The sequence below is a fragment of the Myotis daubentonii genome, chromosome 2 (genome assembly GCF_963259705.1).
Source record: "Myotis daubentonii chromosome 2, mMyoDau2.1, whole genome shotgun sequence".
Classification (NCBI taxonomy): Eukaryota; Metazoa; Chordata; class Mammalia; order Chiroptera; family Vespertilionidae; genus Myotis; species Myotis daubentonii.
The window spans coordinates 24476730-24502306 of record NC_081841.1 but is presented as its reverse complement, the minus strand read 5'-3'; the positions used below and the strand labels follow the sequence as shown (position 1 = coordinate 24502306).

The 25577-nt window shown below is 40.9% G+C and overlaps 2 protein-coding genes, 1 long non-coding RNA gene and 2 pseudogenes across 11 annotated transcripts in view; 3 read left to right on the top strand and 2 right to left on the bottom strand.

Moving 5' to 3' along the window:
* Window positions 1-9179, top strand: part of STYK1 (serine/threonine/tyrosine kinase 1) — a 42527-nt gene extending 33348 nt beyond the window's left edge. For 5 of the 6 annotated variants that reach the window (XM_059682193.1, XM_059682191.1, XM_059682190.1 and 2 more), the window contains 4 exons: window positions 2758-2966; window positions 4542-4582; window positions 4893-4989; window positions 7796-9179. In XM_059682193.1, the coding sequence (XP_059538176.1) occupies window positions 2758-2966; window positions 4542-4582; window positions 4893-4989; window positions 7796-8000 (552 nt within the window). In that variant the 3' untranslated portion in view covers window positions 8001-9179. Of the gene's footprint in view, window positions 1-2757; window positions 2967-4541; window positions 4583-4892; window positions 4990-5452; window positions 5605-7795 lie in introns of those variants that run through there. The other variant, XM_059682194.1, reaches the window with a different exon arrangement.
* Window positions 1753-2375, bottom strand: LOC132227284 (glycolipid transfer protein-like; annotated as a pseudogene).
* On the bottom strand, window positions 8299-11588 carry LOC132227288 (uncharacterized). Of its 2 annotated transcripts, none has more exons than XR_009451159.1 (2): window positions 11463-11588; window positions 8299-10053 (listed from the first exon to the last, which is right to left on the bottom strand). It is a non-coding gene; the product is annotated as an uncharacterized LOC132227288 (long non-coding RNA). The 2 variants fall into 2 exon arrangements; XR_009451158.1 differs by lacking the exon at window positions 11463-11588 and adding an exon at window positions 10879-11048.
* On the top strand, window positions 11031-19932 carry MAGOHB (mago homolog B, exon junction complex subunit). Of its 3 annotated transcripts, none has more exons than XM_059682197.1 (5): window positions 11031-11212; window positions 14256-14314; window positions 15207-15317; window positions 17454-17536; window positions 19567-19932. In XM_059682197.1, exons 1-5 carry the CDS (start codon window positions 11119-11121, stop codon window positions 19664-19666), a joined length of 447 nt encoding a protein of 148 aa, XP_059538180.1. In that variant the 5' UTR covers window positions 11031-11118; the 3' UTR covers window positions 19667-19932. The 3 variants fall into 3 exon arrangements, with proteins under 3 accessions (XP_059538180.1, XP_059538182.1, XP_059538181.1); XM_059682199.1 differs by lacking the exon at window positions 11031-11212 and adding an exon at window positions 11335-11463; XM_059682198.1 differs by lacking the exon at window positions 11031-11212 and adding an exon at window positions 11702-11847.
* A 134-nt stretch (window positions 19933-20066) lies between these two features.
* Window positions 20067-21806, top strand: LOC132227285 (large ribosomal subunit protein uL15-like; annotated as a pseudogene).
* The last annotated feature ends 3771 nt before the right edge of the window (window positions 21807-25577 follow it).

The window sequence follows — 25577 nt, the reverse complement described above, 5'->3', positions numbered from 1 at the left end:
GCATTTTATTTTATTATTTTTTATTGTTGTTAATCCTCACCCAAGGATATTTTTCCATTGGTTTTCAGAGATAGTGGAAGGGAAAGGGAGAGAAAGAGAGAAACATTGATGTGAGAGAAACACATCAATTGGTTGCCTCCCACATGCACCCCAAGCAGGGCCGGGGAACCTGCAACCAAGGTATGTGCTCTTGACTGGAATTGAACCCGGGACCATTCAGTCTGTGGGCTGATGCTCTATCCACTGAGCCAAACAGTTAGGGCTTAATACTTCTTAAAAATATAGATTACCAGGTCCCTCTGCCTAGGTTTCAGTTAAGTAAATATGGGGTGAAAAACCTTATGTTTTTAAAAAGCTCTTAGGCCATTCTGATTTTCCAGTCTGGCTTGAGAATTATTAGTATAATTTGTAGTCCCTCCTATGGATTAGAATACCTGGTTCTGGTCACTACCTCTTAATAAGTGTGTGGTCTTGTGTAATCATTTGTAATCATTTACATTTATCTAAAAGATACTTCCTTAACTCACTTTATCTAGTTATTTTAGGGACAAAATACAGTGATGTGAAACTCCATATGAAAGGGTTGTTATGACACTCAGTTTTTTCTGTGTACACATTACCTTATTTTGGGGACTGCTGTTAGAAACTTGAAAGCTACTTGCTTTTCCAGTTGCCAGCTGGATCCTCACTGAGAGAAAGGTGAAATCAGGCAGGGCTGGGGCTTGACACACAGTGGGGGATTAGACATTCCAAACCCAGTATTAATGTTATTTGGATGATTTGCTCAGTTTGGTAATCCTAAACACTTTTCCCCCCCAAAATAGAGATTTATTTACTAAGAATTATTTAGTTTCTGTATAAAAGTCACCAATTGTTCCTCATTGGGTTTTTAACACACATCCATTCTTTCGGGATTCTTCTATTCACCCCAGCACTTTTAAAAATACAGCTCTTGTTAGCACCAGGAGGGACAGTAAAGGCAGAGAGGTGTTTCCTTGGGTCTCAGCATCTGGAGGGCTCATGGTCTTCCCCTTGAGAGAATATACATAGTAGGTGCTTTCTTAGGTTGGAAAGGCTGTCCCTGAAGAAAACCATTATGCAAATTCAGTTATCTCTGGTCAATTGTTTGTACCTGATAGCTTTAAAATAAAGTCCCTTTGGTCATAGTCATCAAAGGCTTGCTGGTTGTTTTCAACTGTAAAAAACTGTCTGGAAAAAGATAGTAGGAAAGAGCAGGGTCGATAATGACAGTGCTGTGAGGCTGGGCTGTGCAACCACCTGAGAGCACACAGTAGTTTGCTTTAAAAAAAAATTCCCACAATCAGGGTCCTGTATAATTTCAAATCAAATTCCTCCTTGTCCTTAAACTACCCAAAACATCACTGCACCAGATCCTCATTTTTAAAGTGAGGTATACGTCCTCAGAGTCATGCACCATCTCGGGGGTGGGGACAAAAAACCCTAGGTCTTGATTTATTAGCAACATTGCTTTTTACCACACTGAAATGAAGGTATAGTCCGTCTGTGCTGTTGTGAAATTCAAAGGTGATTCAGAAGTAGGACACTTATTGCTCCATTAGGATAGAAGCCAAAAATGACTTTTCAGAAACCAGGGCTGTCTTCCGCAGACCCCAGCCAGACTCTGGCTGCTCTGGGGGAGGCAGGCCAAGGGCAGCCTGCCAGCTAGATTCGCAGTGATTCTGGTTTGTCTGTTTCTGTGAGCAGCCGCATGTGGGGCGGCAGGTGGCACACCTACACCTTGTCATTGAGACCAGGGTTCATCCTGGTGACATCTCCTAGGTGATTTCAGTGGTGGCCCTGTAGTTGACCAGGAAAAGGCAGACCTTCTCCAGGCACTCCTCCTCCCTCATGTCTGGCCCTTGGCGAGCGCTTTCAGGAAGTCGGACTTATGGGGTGTTGCATACAGTGCTGCCTGGAAGATCTTCTGCAAGATCCAGCTGTGATGCTTCCTGAGGGCCATCTCCTAGGCGTTGGTGGCATTGATGTGGATGAAGTTGGGGTGGTTCTCAGCCCACTCCCCATCACAGATCTGGAGGAAGATCTGGATGAAGCGGAGGCCTCTTCAGCCACATGGGCACCAGCCTAGCCCCACTTGGGGCCACTCTGCTCCACACATTTCCTTCTTTGCCCTCAGGATGTTCTATATGGTCCAGAACTTGGCCAGTCAGTGTGTCAATCACAGCTTTAATTTTCATAATGTTGGCACTTAGGTCTGCCTTGATGGGTGTAAACACTGTGGACTCAAGGCAATCAAAGAAGGGTGGCAGGTGGGAAAGCACCTAGAGGAAGGGCCCCATCTCAATCTGCTTGTCCTTGGGCAGTGGCTTCAGCAGGTGCTCAGCCAGCAGCACCATTTCAAGGTCAAGGCCAGTGGTGATGCCCCAGCCAGCGCCATGGGTGTCCATCACCCCACCCCACCCCCGGCTATCGCTGTCAACACTGGGGACGTCACTGCTGCCTCCACCCAGAGACTATGGGGAAGCCCTCGAGTGAAGCCAATGCTAAATAATTTTATACCTAAAAACCAAGAAATATTAGTTTAGAACATGTTTGGTTGGACTTGCAAAATGTCTGATCCATTATCATGACTTGGAAGTGATATAAAAATGTTACAGAGACTTGCTTGGAATAGAAAATGTCCTTATCTTTTTGATGATCCCTAGCACTGCTTCTCCTTGGGTGTGATCCAAGCCATGACCTCAGACAGCTGATCTACCTTTGATCTTAAATTGATAGGAATTTCTTCAGGATAAACATCTGTTCCATGGGGATGTGGCAGCCAGAAATATTCTGATCCAATGTGACCTTACCGCTAAGCTCTGTGGACTGGGCCTGGCTTATGAAGTCCACACCCAAGGGGCTATCACCTCTACTCGCACTGTGCCCCTCAAGTGGCTTGCCCCAGAAAGGCTACTGCTGAGACCAGCCGGCATCAGAGGAGACATGTACGGTTTGTTCCTGCCCCTGGGATTTCTTCCCTTCTTGACCTGAGTGTCCTCTAGTCCCTGACCATGACAGCGTCTGTTGTCAATTATGTTTACTTAGAAGTCAGACAGACTCTCAAGCAGAAATGCGTATTATGTGACAGAGCTCGTATTTGGCATCTGGCTGCAATCTTTTTTAATGCCTTTCGAATTATTCCTTCAGTATTAGATTAGCAACCTTAATTAGAAAAGCAAAAAGAAAAATGAAAAGATTGTTTATACTGATATCTAGTAGAGTCCTTTTAATTTGAAGGACGTGGGTCCACTTAATCAAAAGTTCAGTTAAACCAGGAATTATTAAAGTAAAAAGAAATATACATACATGCCTCAAATAATTTATTTTAACTAAAACATATAAATGGATATATATTGATTGAGCTTTGGAGGAGGGTCAAGACCTTTTTCATGAGGATGGACCTGCTGAATGATGTTACATGTTGTTTCTTGTATAATAGTATCCGTCATAAATTATTTTTGAGTTTCAGTTTAAATTCTGAGCGAGAAACTTGAAAAACAGTTGTGAAACAATTTGACCGCAGACATTTATTGTTATTTTTCCTATTTTTTTTACATTTGTGTCACCCACACAATTTGATACCACTTTCTTTTTAGCAGCTTATTTTTTATAGAATATTTTCAAAGCATTCAGCCTACTTTTCAGGGAGCTAATATTGTTTGCATTCATATTTAATTAGCTTGCATAATATTTAATTGATTACATAATTATAGCTACATGTATGATTGGTATAAATAGGACTGTAAAGAATCACAATTGACTTTTGATAACCATATAACTCAACTGCTTGGAGAAGTACATAGGTGTAAGATGGACTATCTTACTAACCATGAATGTCATGAGCAGCAGAGAAAATGTAGAAAGTCAGTTAAAATGGTAAGTCAATTAAGAGACTTCCATTGCTGCTTCACTGACATCAGCTTCTCAGTAAAAGTCTGGGAGCAATACACTGAACTGGGAAACATTACTCATTGAATGATGGTGTATAGAATAGTGAAATAGACATCTCTCAAATTATGTTGCATAGGGAAATATGTATTCCAACTATGTATAAAGCTTGTTCTGTTAATATTTTTCCTAGGTTTGGTCAATTAGATATACTGAGGAAAGAGTAGATAAATGATAACCCTCACTTGGTCTTGGGCTAAAAATAAAGGCTGGAATTTCAGCAGGAAGGAATGGAAAGGATGAAAAATATGCTGAGGGGAATTTCTTTATGTTTGGGTGAGAATGTGTTTGCATAAACACACCCATAATTTAGCCAATAAGAGTAAATATCTGTTAATATGAAATATAGAAAAAAAGTAGACATGAATCCAGTCTTCAAAGGGATTACACTCTAAGGGGATTGGATAGAAATGCTTTCAAATGGCACTCTTACTTGGCTTATTTTATCAGACACTCTCTGTTCCATTACTTTGCCTTCTCTGTTTAACATCTGAAGGCCTCCGATGTTTAAGTGAGTTCTCTTTAGGAAAGGAAAAACAGAGATTAATTAAATGACTTTGTTTCTTTTATAGCTGGTCCTTTGGTATCCTGCTTTATGAGATGGTGACTCTAGGTATGTACCTGTATGCAAGTAGGTTTGAGTGATGGATGACATATTCTATGAGAAGGGGTTTCAGTTGAATCTCTGAGGTTTAAACTGGGCTGACATGAAATCCTTCTACACCTTTTAATTATTTTTTTTTTGCTTTTTTTCTTTTTTCCTCAACACTTTACCAATTCCAGGGATATTTTAAAATCCAAAGGATAAAGGATAATTCCAAGAGTGATCTTGCATAAACATAAAAATGTTGTCTTCAGATTTATAGTTTGTATTCTAGAGGACCTAACGTTCTCTGCTACTCTCATGCTTTCCCTACCAACAGGGGCACCACCATATCCTGAAGTCCCTCCTGTCAGCATTCTACAGCATCTGCAGAGAGGGAAGATCATGAAGAGACCCAGTAGCTGCACACAAACCATGTAAGTGGCTTTTAAGGCCTACTCTTCTCTCATTCCAAATCTTTTATTGCTCCCTATTAATCATGCCCCTTTCAGAGATCACCCCCAGCTGCCCTTTATGTGCTAATCTACATCCCTATATCAAACTTATGCAGGAAAATACATCTGCTCATGTCATATATATCATATGTACATATCTATGTGTGTGTGTATACACGCACACACCATGTTGAGGCAACCACTGAGAACTCTGTTAGGAATCCAAATTTGGTTTAGTTCCCCCAGAAGCTTCCAAAATAGGTACGAAGCAGACCAAATACAATGCAAGTACAGTAGGGTTTTACTTGTCTAAATGTCAGTCTCAGTCAGAGACTGCCAGCCTTAGTTCTAATATAGCTGTCATAAAATCCATTGCACCAGAATTATTCATTGGCTCGTATTTACTATTTAACTTTTAAAAATTATTGACTATTTATTTTTCCAGCTCTGAGCACATTAGAAGTAAACCAGTAGAAGGACGTAGGAGGAAATTTTAAAGACAGGAGAAAGAGGAACCAATATTGCCAGCAGAATGGGATAACTGGTGAACCATGAAGGCACAAAAAAAAAAAAAAAAAAAAAAGGAAAAAATAAAAATTACACTCAGAATTTTATGACTAATAAAGTACAAAAAGGGATAGTTATAGGACATACAAAAAGGTTAAATTATTTATAAGAAGGCAGGAAAGAATATAATATACTAACATACATTTCCATGACAATTTTTGCTATTTTGTAAAATCTTCAGCACTAAATGGTAAAGTCCAAGTAATCATTTAGTGTATAGATTATAAATAACTATAAATATCCACAGTATTGTGATACTGGCTGTGTATACTAGAATAAAATTGCTGCCAAATATTTCTTGCAGGCTTTCTATATATAAAAGGCTCTCTTTGATACTGGGGGGAGACACTTAACTGATAAGATCACTACTTGAAGAATTTAACATTGGATGAGGAGATATCTGAAACCAAAAGCTCAGATTCATCTCTGAGTCAAAAAGACATAAGTTCAGTGCTAATCCTGCTACTTTACCCTATATTGTTTACTTATTGTGAGATAGGGATAATGATAATCCTACCTCAAAGTTATTGTGAGACTAAAATGAAATGATGCATGCTAAGTTCCACTCCAATGTCTTATATTAGTCAGCTCTTGGTAAATGTTAGCAGTATAATTAAAGTAGCATCTTTTACAAAGTCTCTTGGTTCAACATTAACAAGTGTGGGAAATACAGAGGGCACTGAGGTTTATAAGGGAAAGCTTCACAGAGGAATTGAGATTTAAAACCATAGGAAATGATGACCACAGAGAGCATATTCAAGGAGTTGGGCACAGCATGTGCAAAGACAGAGTTGGGTGTTGATAACCACATCTATGGCATAGTGAGACACTGACTTGGCTGGAGGAGAGGGCTTCAGTTAGGCAAGGCCTATGTGGTAGAGAAGCTAGAGGGTAGGATGTCTACTTCATATGGTAGGTAGTGGGAAACCACTGTAGGTTCTTCAGCAGGGATGGGACATGATGAAAGTGTTTGAAAACAGACAGCATTATACATTCTCTAAACTCGATTGAAGAAAAGATAGATGAAAGGTGGTAAATACTTTTCTAGATTAAGGCAGTTTTTTGAAGAAGGTAAATTATAAAAGGGGGAAATGATCTGGATTCATGGAAGGAAAAACCCAATTACACTTTCCAAAATTAGGATGAATAATATTATTCCATAACTTCTTATATATATTTTTATAATTTTTTAATTTTTCAATTACAGTTGACATACAATATATTAGTTTCAGGTGTACAACATAGTGATTGAACATCTATATAACTTAGGAAGTGATCACCTTGATAAGTCTAGTACCCATTTGGAGCCATACATAGTTATTACAATACTAGTGGCCCAGTGTACGAAATTTGTGCACCAGGTTGGGGGTGGTTCACTCAGCCCAGCCTGTACCCTCTCCAATCAGGGACCCCTTGGGGGATCCTAAACTGGCAGTCAGACATCCCTCTCACAATCTGGGACCACTGGCTCCTAATTGCTCACCTGTCTGCCTGCCTGCCTGATTGCCCCTAACCCCTTTGCCTGCCTGCCTGATCACCCCTAACCTCTCTGCTTGCCTGCCTGATTGCCCCTAATGCCTCTGCCTGCCTGCCTGATTGCCCCTAACTTCCCTTCCCTGCAGGCCTGATCTTGCCCCCAATAGCCCTCCCCTGCTGGCCTGATCACCCCTAACTGCCTCTGCCTCGGCCCCCACCACCATGGCTTTGTCCGGAAGGAAGTCAGATGTCTGGAAGATGGCCAGTCGACCCGGTCTAATTAGCATATTACCCTTTTATTAGTATAGATTATTGACTATACTCCCTATGCTGTACCATGACTTCTTATTTTCCTGGCTGTGATATACCTTTTATTGGTAGATAAGTTGTACTAATGGTTTGGTATGCTTCAAGTTAGTAATATCTAAAGATGAGAACACAACTTCTGAGCTTTTGGCAACAGAATGGGGGTGGGGTGGGAACTGTTCTGTCATACTGATTGTACCCTGAGAAATCTTCAGTCATTCCTATTATTAAAAGGGCCCTATTGAGAAGATGATATTAAGAGATTTACATTAAGAGCAGAAGAGAATGTTAATCTCTGGGAAGAATATGAGTCAGGACAATAAGAAGTAGATTAAAGAATTTTAGGGTTGTTGTTTTTGTTAAGATTTTTAGGTGAGGAGACATGTTCCTCAGACATTTGCCTGGCCAAGGAGGTCAGTTTCTCTTATTTCCCTCTCAGGTATAGTCTTATGAAATCCTGTTGGCACTGGAAAGAGGACAAACGCCCTTCAGTTAGAGAATTATGCTCACGCCTAGAAGCTGCCTCTCGAACTGCAGATGACAAAGCTGTGTTGCAGGTACCAGAGTTGGTGGTGCCTGAACGGTATGCAGCTGTGGCAGGCATCAGCGTAAAGAGCCTCTCCTACAGCTACAGCGTCCTTTGAAGATCCTGGGGCAAGAAACATTTATGTGCGATCATATACCCTTGGAAATCCTCTAAGGAGAGAGGACGGACTTTCTAGTGGGACATAAAGGAAGAAGTGGGACATGGAGCTGGATCTCCCCCTATATATTTTCCTAGATATGTGAAATGATGCTGGGTGAGACTCTCCACACCAGAGTAGAGGAAAAACAGTTTCATTTATGTTGTCCCAAATCCTAAAGAGTCAGGGTAGAAGTGGTAGATAATGTCACTGCAAAGGAGGTTTTATAAATCTGAAAAAAAATTTTTTCGCAGGGGGGTATGGCACAAATAAGCTGGTACATCCTACCACTGGCTAGTTTCCTCCTGAAACATGCTTTTATCTAGACTATTATAAGGTCCAGAGAAATTAGAATCACATGAGGAAATAGAAAGCCCCAAAAGGAATTGATGAGAAAGAAAATTAAAGGTCCTATTTGCTCAGGGATATAGACGTGAACCAAGGTCATCCTTCAAAGAGAAGGTGGAGGGAAGACATAAAGTTCCACAGTAATGATCCCTTCATGCAGGGCTAGAGGAGAACCACGAAGGAAGATTTCCGAGTTTCCCCTGGGTACAGGTAAGAGAAAGATGGCCCCTTTTATCTAATGCTGAGGTAAGTGAACTCTGTTTATGCTATTTTTAACCAGAAGATGGAGAGGTCATTTTATGATTAAGAGCATTCAATATATATTGTTGATCAGGCTTGCTTCCTGGTCCCTATAAGATTAAGGAGACTGAGCCTAGAGTCAGTTAGGAACATGAATGATATACTGTGTGTGTTTAATAAATATGAAAGGTGGAAACCAAGTAAGAATACTTAGTAGGCCAGGTCTTTATCAAGGCCTCGCAAAGTATATTCAAGATAGAAGGATAATAGTTTCTGATTTCAATTATCCATTGATTCTGTGAAACTTATTCCATTAAATTAATATTTATTGAGTGAAAGTAGGCTCTTCAGATATACAACTGCCAGAATCTCTATAGTAGGAAGGATAAAAGTGAATGAAAGATAGAAAAATTAAATAATCTACATTGTCTGAAAAAGGATGAAATGGGTATAATACTTACCTCACAGGGTTGTTGTGAGGACTGAAGGAGAATAAGTATTTATATGATATCTGGCACATAATGTATGCTCAATAAATGTTAGTTTCCTTTCTTTTCCCTTCCTATTCTAGAATCTTTCCTACCTTTTTCTTTTAAAATCTACTGTAGCCAAGAAGAAAAGCTTGGTCATCAGTCATGCTGATGCAGGACATGTGGTCAATTACCACATGACTAAAATGTTGAAGTTATCATTTTTGTGTGAACTTCTGGATGTTGATAGTAATCTCCTACTACTGCAAAATTATGAAAACATCATGATGATAACAATTCAGTTGAACATGTGATCTGTGATTTTAAAGAATGCTCACTCTGGGTACTCTGGAAAGGACATCTAAGGCTGGTGTAGGAAAGATGACTGGCTGTCGACAACTTTGTAGAAGTGAGAATCCTGACGGAGTCATGATGAATCATCAAACTAAATAATGATTCTTGCATATGTAGGAATACCACAATGACTAGTCAGAATTTAAATTAAGTGGCAGTAGAGAGAAGGAAGGTTGAGTGGCTTGGTACTAAATAATCAAGTCTTATGGAAACTCATCATTGCTTCTAGGTTCTTCATTTAAGTCAAATTTACACAAGATTTCTTTAATCATTCAAATATATGTAAATATTTTAAGTTGAGTGTTAAGGACAACAATGCTAAAACATGGTGCTAGGTGATGAATAAAAGAAATAGAGAGCTTTCGATTACAGTCTGGAAAGTAAGATACATTATATACATATTTGTGTGAGAATTCTTAAATTATACATTGTGGTAAGTGCTACAAAGAAACAGAGGCCCAGCCTGTGTGGCTCAGTTGGTTGAGCATTGGCCCATGCACTGGAGGTCACCAGTTCTATTCTGGGCAGGTCACAGGCCTGGGTTACCAGCTCAGGTGTGCAGGAGGAAGCCGATTCCCATTGATGTTTCTCTCTTCCTCTCTCTGAAATCAATAAAAACATTTTTTTAAAGAAACAAATAGGATAGAGGGGAATATAAAATGGGGAGCTCCCTGAAGATATGCCGTTTAAACTGAGACCTTATTTTCCATCATCGTATTTGGTCCTCTCAATAGTTCTATCAACGTTGACTGCCGTATAATCAGTTGGTTTATGGACAAACAGGCTTAGAGATAGTGACTTAACCGAGATTAGGTAGAGGGAAGTGTTGGGAATGAATCTCAGGTCTTCTGTCACTCATTTTACTACACCCCACTGAAAGTCAAAGGTCATCAATAGACAGGATTACTCTGTGTGCTGTTTGAAATATAGATTGTAAAGTTCATCTTGTCTTTTCCCATCCTTCAAAGCCCACCCCACACTAAGTCACTGCCACAGCTCCCCAGGCCGCTAAAGATGAGCCCTGACTGAATGGAGTTTTCCTATTGAAAGGAACTGTTTTCATACTATGACTGTCGGGATTTTTAGTTTCAATGTGCTTTCAAATTTTCAGACCTTGTGTTTGAGACCTGCCTGCCTGCCTGATCGCCCATAACTGCTGCGATTTTGGGATTCTTTGTCTCTATTATTTATAGGCTTCAAGTTGCCCGATGACTCGCGTTGTCCAAAGGGAGAGCACTGTTTTAGGTAGAAATGCAGCAGGAAAGGGGTCGTATCCAAGCCTTACAATCCGATTTCGGGCTTTAGCTTTACCCACCAGTTAATGGGGAAAGGCCACGCCCCACTCACAAAACGCCCCAGGACCCGACGAGGAAATGCGACGTGCGATCCTCCGTTCCCGGCCCATAAAAATGCTGTCATTTGCTCACCCTTCTGTGCTTTGGCCAGTATAATGTGATTTACGTAATTTTAAAAATAACATGACTGTCCGCACTAACCCGAAGCTGAGCTACCCGCTCCGGTGCGGTCAGGTCCCTCCCGCGATAGCAGCCCAGACCCGGAGGCCAGCGAGGCGCGCCCGCAGTGACGCACTATCCTGGGCGCTGACGTCACTGCCAGGCGCCCGGCGGCACGTTGGCCGAGGCTACGGCGGGCTTTCTGCGAGGAAAATGGCTATGGCCAGCGATTTCTACCTGCGCTACTACGTAGGGCACAAGGGCAAGTTCGGACACGAGTTTCTGGAGTTCGAGTTCCGGCCGGACGGTGAGCGGACGAGCGGACGAGCGGCCGCCCCGCGGCCCCCTGCGCGGCGCCAGCCCGGGAAGCGGGCGGGGAGCCCGCGGGGAGGCGGGGCGGGGCGGGGCGGGTGTGCGAGCGACTCGGGGGCTGGGCCCGTGTCGTAGGAGCTGGGGAATACAGGAGGCATACAGAGGTTTTGAGGTAAGAGAATTACTCGGTGTGAACTCATCCGGACAGGCTAGTCCCGGCCGATGCGACCTGCAGTTGAACCGACGGTAATGGGCATCCGGAGTCCGCTCGCCGGGAAGGGCCTCCGGGGCATCTGGTTTGTCCACCTCATGCGTGAGCATTTGTAAGACATCCCCGGCGAGCGGTGGTCCCGTGGATGCTTCAGATGCTCTGTGGGCTAATAATCTGTGGGCGACCCATTCATTCATCTTATTCATTCCGGCGCCATGAGTGCGTGTCTAGGAAAAAGAATGAGCCCCGCCCTGAAGGGGAGGAGCCCAGCGTGTGGAAAGATGAGCGTGATGACGTGTTCTTGGGGTCTTTCACATAGGATGCATTCAGAGTGCAAAAAAGGGGAGTGGTTAGTTCCACCGGAAGGAGTAAGGAAAGCTTCCCGGAGAAGGTGACAGCTGAAATGACTCTTGAAATAGGTGGTTTCTTAGCTTCTGCGGGGGGGGGGGGGGGGGGGGGGGCGGGGAAAGCGGGGCGGGGGGTAGGGAGCGAGGCGCGGGGGGTGGGGGTGGGGGCGGAGACAGGGCAGCTTGAGCAAAGGGCGAGGTAAGACTGCCTATGCCCATAAGGCATGCAGCACATCTTACCTGTGACGTCTCTGATTCTTTTTAGAGAGTGTTATTGTATATTGAACCCTTCTTCTTGCAACAAGGACAGTCCAGCTGCACAGACTTCTCTGTTTTGAATGCCCATTATGTGTTGGGCAGCATGTAAATACAAAAATGAGGGTACAGTAATGAACAAGACTCTTTCATTTCCGGCGAGGAAGTATGCCTTGGTGGGCGGGACAGACATGACTCAGGCCATAAATCAGTATGGATGTTAAGTGCTCATGTTTTGGACAAAGTTCCGTGAGGGTATGAAAGACAAATTAGGGCAGGATCACATATTAGGAAAGGGGAAGAGTGTCAGGCACTTTAGGCAGAACTCATGGTAAGGACAACCCTGCAATGATTTAGAAACTGTAATCACCTTATTCTCCCTATGTTTCTTTTACATTTAGAAAAGGAGCCAATTTATATGAATTCTCGATCCTTTTTTTATGTGATACTGTTTTCAGTGCCTTTGCCTATGAGTAGTTTTCAGCTTGTCCATATCTCTTTTTGTCAGTCACATAAATTAAGTAGTCTAATGTTATTTGGGAAATTTCATGCCAGAATAGTGGTTCTCATCTATTTATCTACCACCACAACATCTGTACACTTCCATCAAAAAGAGTGAGTCACAAACCAGTGATTCCTACGGGGCTCACCTCATTAGGTTTACCTAGCATTTTATTTTAATTGTACCGACCACTGTATTTTATTTTTATTTATTTATTAAATATATTTTTATTGATTTCAGAGAGGAAGGGAGAAGAAGAGAGATAGAAACATCAATGATGAGAGAATCATCATTGATTGGCTGCCTCCTGCACGCCCCCTACTGGGGGATCAGACGAACCTGGGCAGGTGCCCTGACAGGGTATCCAACCATGACCTCCTACCTAGTTCAGTGGTTGGCAAACTCATTAGTCAACAGAGCCAAATATCAACAGTGCAATGATTGAAATTTCTTTTGAGAGCCAGATTTTTTAAACTTAAACTATATAGGTAGGTACATTGTTATTAACTTAATTAGGGTACTCCTAAGCTGGCCTTTGCTGAAAACGCCCTCAATCTGATTGAGAGCTGAGGTCGACCCTTTCCAACTCTCCCATCCACACTCGTCTTGTAGCCAGTCTCACTCAACTCCTGCATGAATCGCGTGCGCCTCCCCCGCGTTGGTATCCCGCGGCCCGCCTTCGGGTGTCTCCTGTTGCCCGACGGACGACACCCCCCCACTTCTTCTAACGCCACTTCTTCAAAATAGACTCACCCAAGCTGAAAACCGACTTCTGCACATGGGCCACGAAGTTTCGCACTGTATGTGCGTGCCCACACGTGGTATTTTGTGGAAGAGCCGCATGTGGCTCGGGAGCCCAGTTTGCCAACCACTGTCCTAGTTCATAGGTCCACGCTCAACCACTGAGCGGCACCTGCCAGGCTTTACCTTTCATTTTAAAGGATCAGGACCACATTACATGTTTACCTGGGTAACTGAGTAGCCATGAGGAGAAGCATGCATCAGGGCGTACAAGTCATGATGGATTAAAATTAAATATAGATCAGTTAACAAACTGACGGACTTTTATCGAGGAGCTTTGTGTGCTTCCTAATCACAAATCTAAAATATTAACATTGTCATTATGCGTACATTAATTTGAAGGAAAATGATTAAAAGAACATTTTGGAGTAATGGGGAAAGCATGAGTTTTCGAGGAAGGTAGAACTAGATCTGAATCTTGTGTGGCCCTAAGCAAGTTACTCAACTAGGAGTATGTGGGAGAATAAAACCTACCTTTTAAGGTTGTTTTACTGGTTAGATTAAATGCGCTGGGTTAATCAGCACCAATACAGACATAAAAATAAACTTTAAAAGGAATGTTTGTTTCTTTGTCTATGTCTAGATCAAGGCATAGCTTAAGAAAATGGGCCCTAAAATGGCCTTCCCATTATATTGAGGCATCAAATATTAAAAATTATATTGAATATTTAAAAAATTATATTGGGTATTTAAAAATTATATCAAAGGCATCGGATATTAAAAAAATTGACTAGCTTCAACTGCAGCGAACTTACCAGCAATTTTTGAATGTCTACATTCTAGCATTGGTCTTATGCTAGGATGGAAGAAATATTAATAAAAGTAATAGTATAAAATGGTGTTTATCTTCAAAATTGCTTACGGTGTCGTTTCTTTATTTTTTTTAGCAGTTTTTGATTGAATTTTTTTCCACTCCCCACAGGAAAGCTTAGATATGCCAACAATAGCAATTACAAAAATGATGTCATGATCAGAAAAGAGGTAAGTTCTTTTGGAATGTCTAATTGTTACAGTTAGCCATTTTCCTTATGTCTGTTGAATTTACAAAAGTATATATAAGGCTGTATTGTAAAGAAGAAGCCAATTTATGTGTTGAAAAGGAATTCTGCTTAAATTAGATATAATTGTAGCATCTGTAACAATAAAAGAAGCAATCTGAATATATTAAGCTGTAGTCCCACATTTGAACATATCATTTAATTCATTTTATAATTAATTTGTCTTTTTATTCACTATTTAAAATGATAATCATGATTTAAGCACACTAAGAATTTTAAAAGAAAGGCTTAAAAGTTAGAGATAAGAAAAAGTTCAGCCGAAACCGGTTTGGCTCAGTGGATAGAGCGTCGGCCTGCGGACTGAAGGGTCCCAGGTTCGATTCCGGTCAAGGGCATGTACCTGGGTTGCGGGCACATCCCCAGTAGGAGATGTGCAGGAGGCAGCTGATCGATGTTTCTAACTCTCTGTCTCTCTCCCTTCCTCTCTGTTAAAAGATCAATAAAATATATTTAAAAAAAAAAAAGAAAAAGTTCAGTCACTATGATGTGTACTTTGTCTCTGTTCAACTCATAGATTTTTTTGTTGTCACCATTAACCACTTGGAGAGATTTGAGTCCCATGTTACCAGGACAGACTACAGGTTTTAAAAGGGGCTAAGTGATGTGAAGAGTGAAAAGAAAGGGCAAGAGAGCGAAGAAACATGATAAGAAGGATGAATGATTCTAGCTGATGTTATACTTTGGAATCAGAATTAAATTTTTCTTTGATATTCTCTTTTAATAGTTAGGGTTTGTAACTCCATTTTATCATTTCCTTCTGAGTCGTGGGAAGAAATAGAGAGGCATCATGAAATTTTATTGCAACTTATTTTCAGGCTTATGTACACAAGAGTGTAATGGAAGAACTGAAGAGAATTATTGATGACAGCGAAATTACAAAAGAAGATGATGCCTTGTGGCCTCCCCCTGACAGGGTTGGCCGACAGGTTTGTATATAATGATTCCTTAAATGCATAAATATTAAAATTGATAATATCATTGTTATGTTTCTCCTTATTTATTTATAGTAGCCACTCATTGATTCCTTAGTTTTTTATTTTAGACTACTTTTACAACTGGTAAATTTTCTTTTTTCTTTTCCTCATTTTCTGTGCTACCTCCTAGTAGTAAAGGAGTTGATATATAGCTCTAAATTTAGACATCTTTCTGATCAGTCTTCTATAGCCACCCCTAGGATGTTTTCACACTGTTGTGAGTAATTTCTATTACATGTTAATTACTTTTTTTTAGGAATAAGTATAGGTATTTGTTAAATTTGGGATTTAAGTTTTTCATTGACTATGTAACATTTCCTTTATAACTTTGAAAACTCTTATTTTCATCTCTTGCCCCAGAGAGGGATTTGATAGGTTTCTTTGTTCAGGCTGACCACTGCCTTTGCCTCTCATACTCTCTTCAGAGCAACTGATGTATCTCAGAGGGCTTCTGAAGAGTTCTGAAGGCTGATTTCCTCAGTAGAAAGATAGTTTAATTCCTAAATTGGGCTTTTCAACGCTTGGAGAAAAGAGATAATGACCCTTGGAGGAAGAAACATTTAATTTCACTTTTGTTTGTAATACCTTCGACTAGAAGAAAATGTGGAGAAATCTTAACAGATGTTGACCCTCTGTAGTAGTAATTTAACTCTTCTATTTAAAGAAACATTATTTAGGAAGCAAACATAATAGTTAATAGTATTTATGCATTGCAAACACTTTTAAAAAATAAATTTAGATCTGTTTTATGCATATGTGCATATGTACAAAAAACAGAAACAATAAGTAGTAAACTGTATATCTCTTTTATACGCAGGGAGAATCTAGTTTATCTACCCACTTGAGGATGTGGTCTTGTGTTTTGGTCATTGGGGAGGATTAGACATGCTTCAGAAATTGTCTGTCGGTCTTTAAGTCTTCTGATCAGCCTTCAACGGCATCTGTTATTTAACTTGAAAAATGACCACAGATATAGTCTCTTATTTGTTGGTTTTAGGTTTGCAGATAAAATATAGAAAAAAAATTATACAATAATTATGGCACACTGGGAACATCTACATTATGTTATGTTTAATTTAGTAGTTTTTAATTTTGATGTTTTGTGAAGTCAAAGTGTATCAATCTTTCAGTCTTACAGTTCACGATTCAAATATCCTATATAATAAAAGCCTAATATGCAAATCGACCAAACGGTGGAATGACCAGTGGAACGACCGGTCACTATGATGCACACTGACCACCAGGGGCAGATGCTCAATGCAGGAGCTGCCTCCAACCTGCAGGCCCCAGGCCAGCCAAGGCAGGTTACAGCAGGGGCCCCAAATCTCCCTGCCGGTCGCCCTGCAGAGGGAGGTGACAGGCAGTGGTGGCGGGGGGTGGAGCCAGCGAGCAGGCGGCACCAGGTCGGCCAAAGCAGGTGCCAGTGGGGGCCCCCTATCACCCCACTGGTTACCCCACAGATCGGCCCTGATCGCCAGCCAGGCCTAGGGAGCCTACTCATGCACGAATTCCGTGCATCGGGCCTCTAGTCAGTTTATAAACAAGTTTTTTCCTATGACTTCTGAGTCTTGGATTTCATAGTTGTAAAAGTAGTCTAATAAAGCCTATTTGATAAGCGTATTTTAGAGATTACTGATAATATTAAAGTATAGTACTATTATTAATATTATGCATTTAATTTTTAGAGCCTGGTGAAAAGGGTAAATGGGTTTTTATTTATTATAAGTAAGCGTAAAACCGTATTATTTTTACAATATTGTGCTTCAAAGTGATGCCTTTAATGTTTACTTGATATAAGAAATAATTGTGTGTCACTTTTAAGTATGTCATTCATTTTTTAGTATATTTATTAGATCTCTGCAGAGTAATTTTGGTAGTTATAATACTGGGGGACTCCTGTGCAGGTGTTGAAGTTCTTATTGTTTTATTTTATAGACACAGTTTATGCCTAACAGATTATGTCCCACCTGCCCTTCTCTATTATTGTTAGAAAACCTGCAGCTAAAATTGGGACCCCCTTAGTATCAAGAATATAGATATCTCTGGGATGGATTTCTACATTTAATTATATTTCTTTATTTTCTTCAGGAGCTTGAAATTGTAATTGGAGATGAGCACATTTCTTTTACTACATCAAAAATAGGTTCTCTTATTGATGTAAATCAGTCAAAGTGAGTATGTTAAAGCATTTTCACTAATTGATAAAATTTATTGGAGAGGTTCATTTTAGAACTATAGCGAGTTTGCTAAGATTATTTCATTGGCACCCTGTCTGTTTATTATACAGATGAAATTCTGATTTTTATGTCATTAAAGACTTGCTGTCAAAGAAGGTAGCAGTGTATTTATTGATTTACACAAAAAAATCTTAATCTTATAACTATGAATAATAATGCCCAAATTTTATTACCTACTTTGTAAAAAAATTTGGACACTCACAAAATTTAAAAGAAATTGTTATTGCATATCAGCCTCCTTCGCTCCACATCACATCATTCTCCTCCTTGGATTTAGTCTTCAGAGGAATAAAAAAAAAATCCAGTATAGCTTAATGGCTTTAGCTAGGTATGTCTTCCTAAGTTGTGTTTCCCTGTCTGCTTTTGCCTGAAAAATCCCTCTGCATTTATTTCTTTCCACTCTTTACCTTTAATTTAATTTTTTTTTTCACCCTTTACCTTTAAAATGTCCTCCTGGTGTCCTTTTTTTCCTATCATTCTAAATTGTAATAACTTATTTGTTTGCTTTACTGGTTTGTATGTAAACTCCATGAGAACCTTGTGTATTTCCAAAATTAGCACAGTGCCTGGCACATAATAGAGACTTTATGAATATTTATTAGAGGAGAGAGGAATGAATGCCTAATTACTATCGGGTATAAAAGGCTATGTTCATAAAGACTGACCAGATACTTTTAAATTATCAAATTTATTTTCCCATAGTTGGTGAGGGTACGGCATTCATACCCTACTAGGATTATAAATTGGTACATGTTTTTTAGAAAGCAATTTGATAATTTGCTACAAAAGCCATCAATATTTTGTTAAATTTTCACCCATCTTCACTGTAGTAATTTCATTTCTGAGTGTCTATTCTGCGAAAATATTCTCAAACTAGAAGCTCAGTGCATGAAATTCATGCAATCGGTGGCGGGGACGGGGGGTGGTCCCTCAGACGTGGCCTGCACCCTCTCACAGTCTGGGACCCCTCGGGGGATGTCTGCCTGCCGGCTTAGGCCCGCTCCTCATGGGGATTGGGCCTAAGCTGGCAGTCAGACATCCCTCTTGCAGTCTGGGGCTCTTGCAGTCCAGGACCCCTTGCTCCTTACTGCCCACCTGCAGTGGAGTGCACTGACCACCAGGGGGCAGCTTCTACATTGAGTGTCTGCCCCCTGGTGGTCAGTGCGCATCATAGCAACCGGTTGTTCCGTCATTTGGTCAATTTGCATATTAGGGCTTTATATAGGATAATGAAAAAGCTTTATTATTCATAAAGATGGTCATTGAACCCTTATTTATAATTGGAAAAATGTCCAAATGTCTAATAAGGAGAGAACTGTTAAATTGATTAAAAATTATTTGTGAGTTCTTTTTAATGTAATGGAGAAAGTAATGTTAAAAAGGGCACAGGGAATAATTTTCCCTAGCTTGTTTAGCACATTGGATAGAGCTTTGGCCTATGGACTGAGGGTACAGGGTTTGATTCTGATCGAGGACACGTACCTTGGTCGCAGGCTTAATCCCTGGTCTTGGTCAGGCATGTGTGGGAGTCTCTCTCTCACATCCATGTTTCTCTCGGTCTCTCCCCATCCTTCCACTCTCTAAAAATCAATGGAAAAGGTGAGGATTAACAACAATAAAAAAGGGCACAGGGATTATTTTAATTAGTAAAGAAAATAGAGAAACACCAAAATGTTTATAGTTATTCTGTGAAAAGTGACATTATATAGTATTTTGAACATTATTTTTTCTATTTTTATAATTTTATCTGCTTTATACATTTTTGTGATGCATTGCTATTATAAGAAAATAAACACTTTAAATATGAAATACTGGTAAAGAAAATTTTTTATTTTTTCTCTTACAGAAAAGATGCATTCCTTTAATTTGTTTTAGATTATTGTTTTGTTTTAGGAATTAATTTATAGAATTATGTTGTTGCATTTTAGGAACAAAAAAGTAACTTTGATCTCTTTCAATTTTAGGGATCCCGAAGGCCTTCGAGTATTTTACTATTTGGTACAGGACCTGAAATGTTTAGTTTTTAGTCTTATTGGATTACATTTCAAGATTAAACCTATCTGAATTATGCTTTTTATAGCTATTTTTATATTTAATTAAAGGATGAGTAAGGGAGGGTTTATTTGTCATTTATAATATTGGGATTTCTATGAATGTGAAGCAAACAGATTTTTTTTAATGCAAACTGAAAATAATAAAATACATAAACAGGCTTAATGCTTATTTTTACTTGTGTCCAAGATGGTTGGACAGTCCCCACACGCATTGAATTCTGTAAATAAAAGCCACCTTTTGTTGAAATTTTGCTTCAATAAAACTTACCAAACCTGGATGGAGAGTGCTTTCTTTCAGGAGACTGTGTCTCTTGCCATTTAAAGATAATAAAAATTGTTGTAGGAGGCACATGTGTTGGCAGAAATTTTTTCAGGTAGGAATATGTATCCAGAATAAAGGTATCAGGCACATTAGAGGCAAAAAATTAAAAAAAAAAGAAAAAGATAAAGGCAATTGTAGATCTTCCCTTATTTCTTCCATACCCGATGGGATTTAAGGTTTTGGTAATTATAGAGGTTGTTCACAGAAGGCTCTGGGTTTTTTTGTTTGTTTGTTTGTTTTTTTTCGTTTATCACAGATTCTTAGGGAGTATTCACTTGTAAATGTTTTTGGTAAAAGCAGTGATTTCCTCAAGGATTACAAAGGTAAAGTCAATATACCAAGTTATCTTGTATTATGCTCTTATTCCTTATTTCACAAATACATATTTTGTATCTCTGTTGGAACTAAATGAGTTCTTAGCTTAAAAATTATTAAACGTTTAGACTTAAATGTATACCTATATATTTATATTTTAACTCCCAATGAGCACAGGTCCCACTCATATTTCCTAGTTCTCTTCAACCTTTGCCTAATAGACTTGACCTTTCATTTCTTCTCCTGTCAGTAACCATGCCCTAGTATTCTGTTACTCTTTAAAAATGTGTAGTGCTGTTAGTATGAACCACCTGCCCCAGGGACTAGTCGGACCTGACCTTAAGGTGAAGAATTAGTCTCAGCAGTCTTGCCTGGGCTCCTGAACAGCTAGACGAGAGCAGCTCTGTCCAGTAAACGTCTTTGAGATTATGGAAATATTCTGTGACTGTGCAGTCCATTAGTGGCCACTAGCTACCACGTGTGGCTACTGAGTACTTGAGATTTGTCTAGTGTAACTGAGTTTATTAGAAGACATTTTTTCCAACATTGTGTTATGAAAATTTTCAGACAATTATAAAATGAACATTCATATGCCAATCTAGATTTTATAATTGAATTTTTTGAACTGTAATAAGTCTTATAATAAATCATATCCTGTTGCTGACTTTTCACTTAAGGGTAGAATACCTGGTATAATTGGTGCCAATAGACGACTTTTCTTTAGTGCTATTTAATGTTGGTTAAATTTAGATAGTCACATGTGGCTTGAAGCGACCCTTTGGACAGTAGCTCTAGAGCATGGCTTGGTAGCCTGCTTGCCGTGGAGTGCTGTCTGGTCCTTTACATTGCATGAAGATGCATGGCCATCCTCACAGTTGCCATGGAAAGCCACCTGATCTCCACTGTGTAAGACCACTTTATCACCTTTAGGTTCCTTATGTGAAAATAAACATTTCTGCTCAAGATGTAAACCTCGAGACTTCGAAAGAGCCTGGCCCTGGCATCTCGGCCATCAACATGCCATCCAGACTGAGGAAGACCCGGGAACTTCAGGGCTACGTGAGCCATGGCCAGAGCTGCATCGGCAAGCACAGGAAGCCCCCCGGGGGCCGAGGTAATGCTGGTGGCTTGCGTCATCACAGGACCAACTTCGACCAATATCACCCAGGCTACTTTGGGGAACTTGGTATGAAGCGTTACCACTTAGAGAGGAACTAGAGTTCCTGCCCAACTGTCAGGCTAGATAAACTATGGACCTCGGTCAGTGAGCAAACTCGGTAAATGCCAAAAACAAGACTGGAGCTGCTCCTATCATTGATATTGTACAATCAGGCTACTTCAAAGTTCTGGAGAAGGGAAAGCTCCCAAAGCAGCCCGTCATTGTGAAGGCTAAATTCTTTAGCAGAAGAGCTGAGGAGAAGATTAAGGGTGTTGGTGAGGCCTGTGTCTGGGTAGCTTGAAGCTACGTGGAGAGAAGTTCATTAAAATGTCCACAAGTGAAAAAAAAAAAAAAGATGTAGACCTTGATGGATATGCAGTATAAAATCATTTTATAATTCTCTTAACACTTAGCTGTCAGAAAAAAGGGAGAAACAGTCACCCTTTGAGCCTCATGTAGGCCCACAATTTTTGGTTGCTCCTCAAAATAATCTTTATTCTGTGGCTCCAGTTGAATAAGATGATCCACTCAAGACTAAGCAAGGTTGGGGAGAAATAGTTCTTAATTAAAAAAATGTTTAACATATTAACACTTTGTCCCCATTCTCTAACTTCCCTGTCGTGCTGATTTATTTATACTCTATCCCCACTGCCTACTAAATTCTTATATTCAAACCAAGGTTGGTCATTAGGATAAATGTTTTATAGTGTCTCTGATTTTCTTATACCTGTTTGAACTGGCCCTTGATTGTAAGCTGCTGGTAGACAATGATCATTAAAAATCGAATTTTGTGCAACATTAGTTTTATGAGAAACAATTTTTATAGTACTTGGGTCAGCAGATACTTGTCCCCACCCCAGTGTCCCATAATAAAGGAGTACTTTGCAATAAGCAAACATCTATTCCAAGTGTTGGTACAGCGACCCCTCCCTCCTTTTGCCTCTTCATGGGATATAGTGTCACTACTCAGCATTTAGCACAGTCTTTCCCACGTAGTAGGTGCTTTGTAAAAGTTAATTGAACTGGTTGTCTTACTGCCTTCAGATTATTTTTCTTTGTAACAATCTGAGATGGGAGATTTTAATTTCTATTGCTATGGAAACCTTTTGATTACCATGAATTTTGCATATGTGCATACTTATACCGTATATTCAAACACACTGGATAAGGCCGTGTCTTGAATGTGGCCTAACTGTGATACTGATTTCTCATATATAGTGTGAGTAGAAGAGTTTAACCTGGATCAACCAAAGCAACAAATACAGCACAGCAAAGAGGACTGGTGAGAAACAAGATTATCTGGCAGGCTCTACGCTTCTATTTTATTTGTTTATATATTTTTATTTTGAGTTTCTGGTTTTTGTGCCTCTGCTTTTTTTTTTTTTTTTAAATATATTTTATTGATTTTTTTACAGAGAGGAAGGGAGAGGGATAGAGAGTTAGAAACATCGATGAGAGAGAAACATTGATCAGCTGCCTCCTGTACACCCCCTACTGGGGATGTGCCCGCAACCAAGGTACATGCCCTTGGCCAGAATCGAACCTGGGACCCTTCGGTCCTCAGGCTGACGCTCTATCCACTGAGCCAAACCGGTTAGGGCAGTGCCTCTGCTTCTTAAAACTAAGAGTGTAGCCAGACATTTCAAGTTCATTCACATGGACATTTTAAATATGAATATAAATGATAGCTGAGATTATCAACACTAATAAAAGAGAAAAATGGTAATTGGCGTACGACGATACCCTTTTCATTGGCTAATCAGGGCTATATGCAAATTAACTGCCAACTAAGATTGGCAGTTAACTGCCAACAAGATGGCGGCTAATTTGCATATGTAGGCACAATGCAGGGAGGCGAAAGGGAAAGCAGGAAGAAGCCCCCTGCCACTGACAGTGATCGGAAACCCAGGGGGGAGCTAAGAGATGGGGGGCAGGGCAAAGGTGGCCCTGGGGCCGCCTTTGCCCTGCCCCCCAGCCATGATCAGAGAATCAGGTGCCTTTTCTGCCCTGGCCAGTGATAGCAGGAAGTAGGGGTGGAGCCAGCAATGGGAGCTGGGCATGGTCGAAGCTGGCAGTCCCAGGAGCTAGGGGCCCCTTGCCTGGGCCTAAAGTGGAGCCCACGATCGTGGGGCCGCTGCAGCTGGGGGTCCCCGCTGCCCGGGCCGGATGCCTCAGCCAGAGGCATCCTGCAGGGGCAGGGGCGGAGCCCGCGCGTTCGCGGCACTCTCCGCTGCCACTGCAGATCCCCGCTGCCGGGGCCGGACGCCTAGGCCAGAGGTGACAGGCCTGGGCAAGGGGCCAATCCTGTGATTGGAGGGTGATGGGGGTCAACGCCTGAGGGCTCCCAGTATGTGAGAGGGGGCAGGCTGGGCTGAGGGACACTCCCCCCACCACCCCCCACACCCAGTGCACGAATTTCGTGCACCGGGCCCCTAGTCTTATATAATAAAAGGCTAATATGCAAATTGACCAATGGGGAATGACTGGTTGCTATGATGCACACTGACCACCAGGGGGCAGATGCTCAATTCCGGAGCAGCCCCCTGGTGGTCAGTGCACTCCCACAGGGGGAATGCTGCTCAGCTAGAAGCCCTGAGCCGGGCTCAAGGCTGGCGAGCACAGTGTCGGTGGCGGGAGCCTCTCCTGCCTCCGCGGCAGTGCTACGGATGTCTGACTACTCAGGGGAGTGGGCCTAAGCCATCAGTCGGACATCCCCCGAGGGTTCCCGGACTGCAAGAGGGTGCAGGCCAGGCTGAGGCACCCCCCACCTCCGATTGCATGAATTCATGTACCTGGCCTCTGGTTTTATATAACCTATTAGATTACTTTATTTTGATTTGAAATGTATGAGACTGTGAACATAGATTATGCTATAAGTTCAACCTCTGATCCGTATGATTTATTTTTAAATATTTTTATTGATTTTTTACTGAGAGGAAGGGAGAGGGATAGAGAGTTAGAAACATCGATGAGAGACAAACATTGATCAGCTGCCTCCTGCACACCCCCTACTGGGGATGCGTCCGCAACCAAGGTACGTGCTCTTGACTGGAATCGAACCTGGGACCCTTCAGTCAGCAGGCCAATGCTCTATCCACTGAGCCAAACTGGTCAGGGGCGTATGATTTTTTAAAAAGACTTTTACTTAGAGCAGTTTTAGCTTCAAAGCAAAGTTGAGAGGAAGGTACAGAGATTTCCCATATACCCCTTCTCCTCCACACATACACAGTCTTCCCCATTATCAACATCTCCCACCAGACTGGTACATTTGTTACAGTTGGTGAACCTTCATTGACACATAATGATCACCCCAAACCCACAGATTACACTAAAGTTCATTCTGGTGTATATTCTATGGGTTTGGACAAATGTATAGTGACATGTATCTTCCATTATAGTATCATACAGTGTTTTCACTGCTCTAAAGTCTTCTGTGCGACACCTATTCATTTCTCCCTACTGTCAGCCCCTGGCAACCACTGATCTTTTTACTGTCTTCATAGTTTTATCTTTCCCATGATGTTATTTAGTTAGAATTATATGGTATTTAGCATATTCAGATGGACTTTTCACTTAGTAATTTATATATATAAAAGCCTAAACAACCGAATGACCAGTCGACCAGTTGCTAACACATGCACTGACCACCAGGGGACAGATGATTATGTACAGGATCGGGCTCCCTCCTGTCTGGATTGGGCCTGTGGGGATTGGACCAAAATCAGCTATCTGACATTCCCTGAGGGCTCTCAGATTGTGAGAGGGTGCAGGCCAGGCCGAGTGACCCCACTGGTGCATGTACCAGGCCTCTAGTACATATATAAGTTTCCTCATGCCCTACGGCTTGATAGCTCATTTCTTCTTAGTGCTAAATAATATTCTGTTATCTGGATTTATCACACTTTATCCCTCCACCTATGAAAGGACATTTTAGTTGCATGGTTGCTTCCAAATTTTGGCAATTGTGAGTAAAACTGCTATACACATGCAGGTTTTTGAGTAAATTTTAAGTTTATTGACTATTTTAATAATCTGTTTTCTAGCATTGCGTGGTAATGAGCTGAAATAGAACATCCCCCCCCCCAAAAAAAAATTAATAAAAATAAACAGGAAAGGTAAATGAGT

Bases quoted from the DNA above. Each gene is read 5' to 3' on its own strand.
- MAGOHB (XM_059682197.1), top strand. From the start codon at position 11,119: ATGGCTATGGCCAGCGATTTCTACCTGCGCTACTACGTAGGGCACAAG. The intron at 11,213-14,255 runs GTGAGCGGACGA...CACTCCCCACAG, and splicing joins GTTCGAGTTCCGGCCGGACG to GAAAGCTTAGATATGCCAAC. The intron at 14,315-15,206 runs GTAAGTTCTTTT...ACTTATTTTCAG, and splicing joins ATGTCATGATCAGAAAAGAG to GCTTATGTACACAAGAGTGT.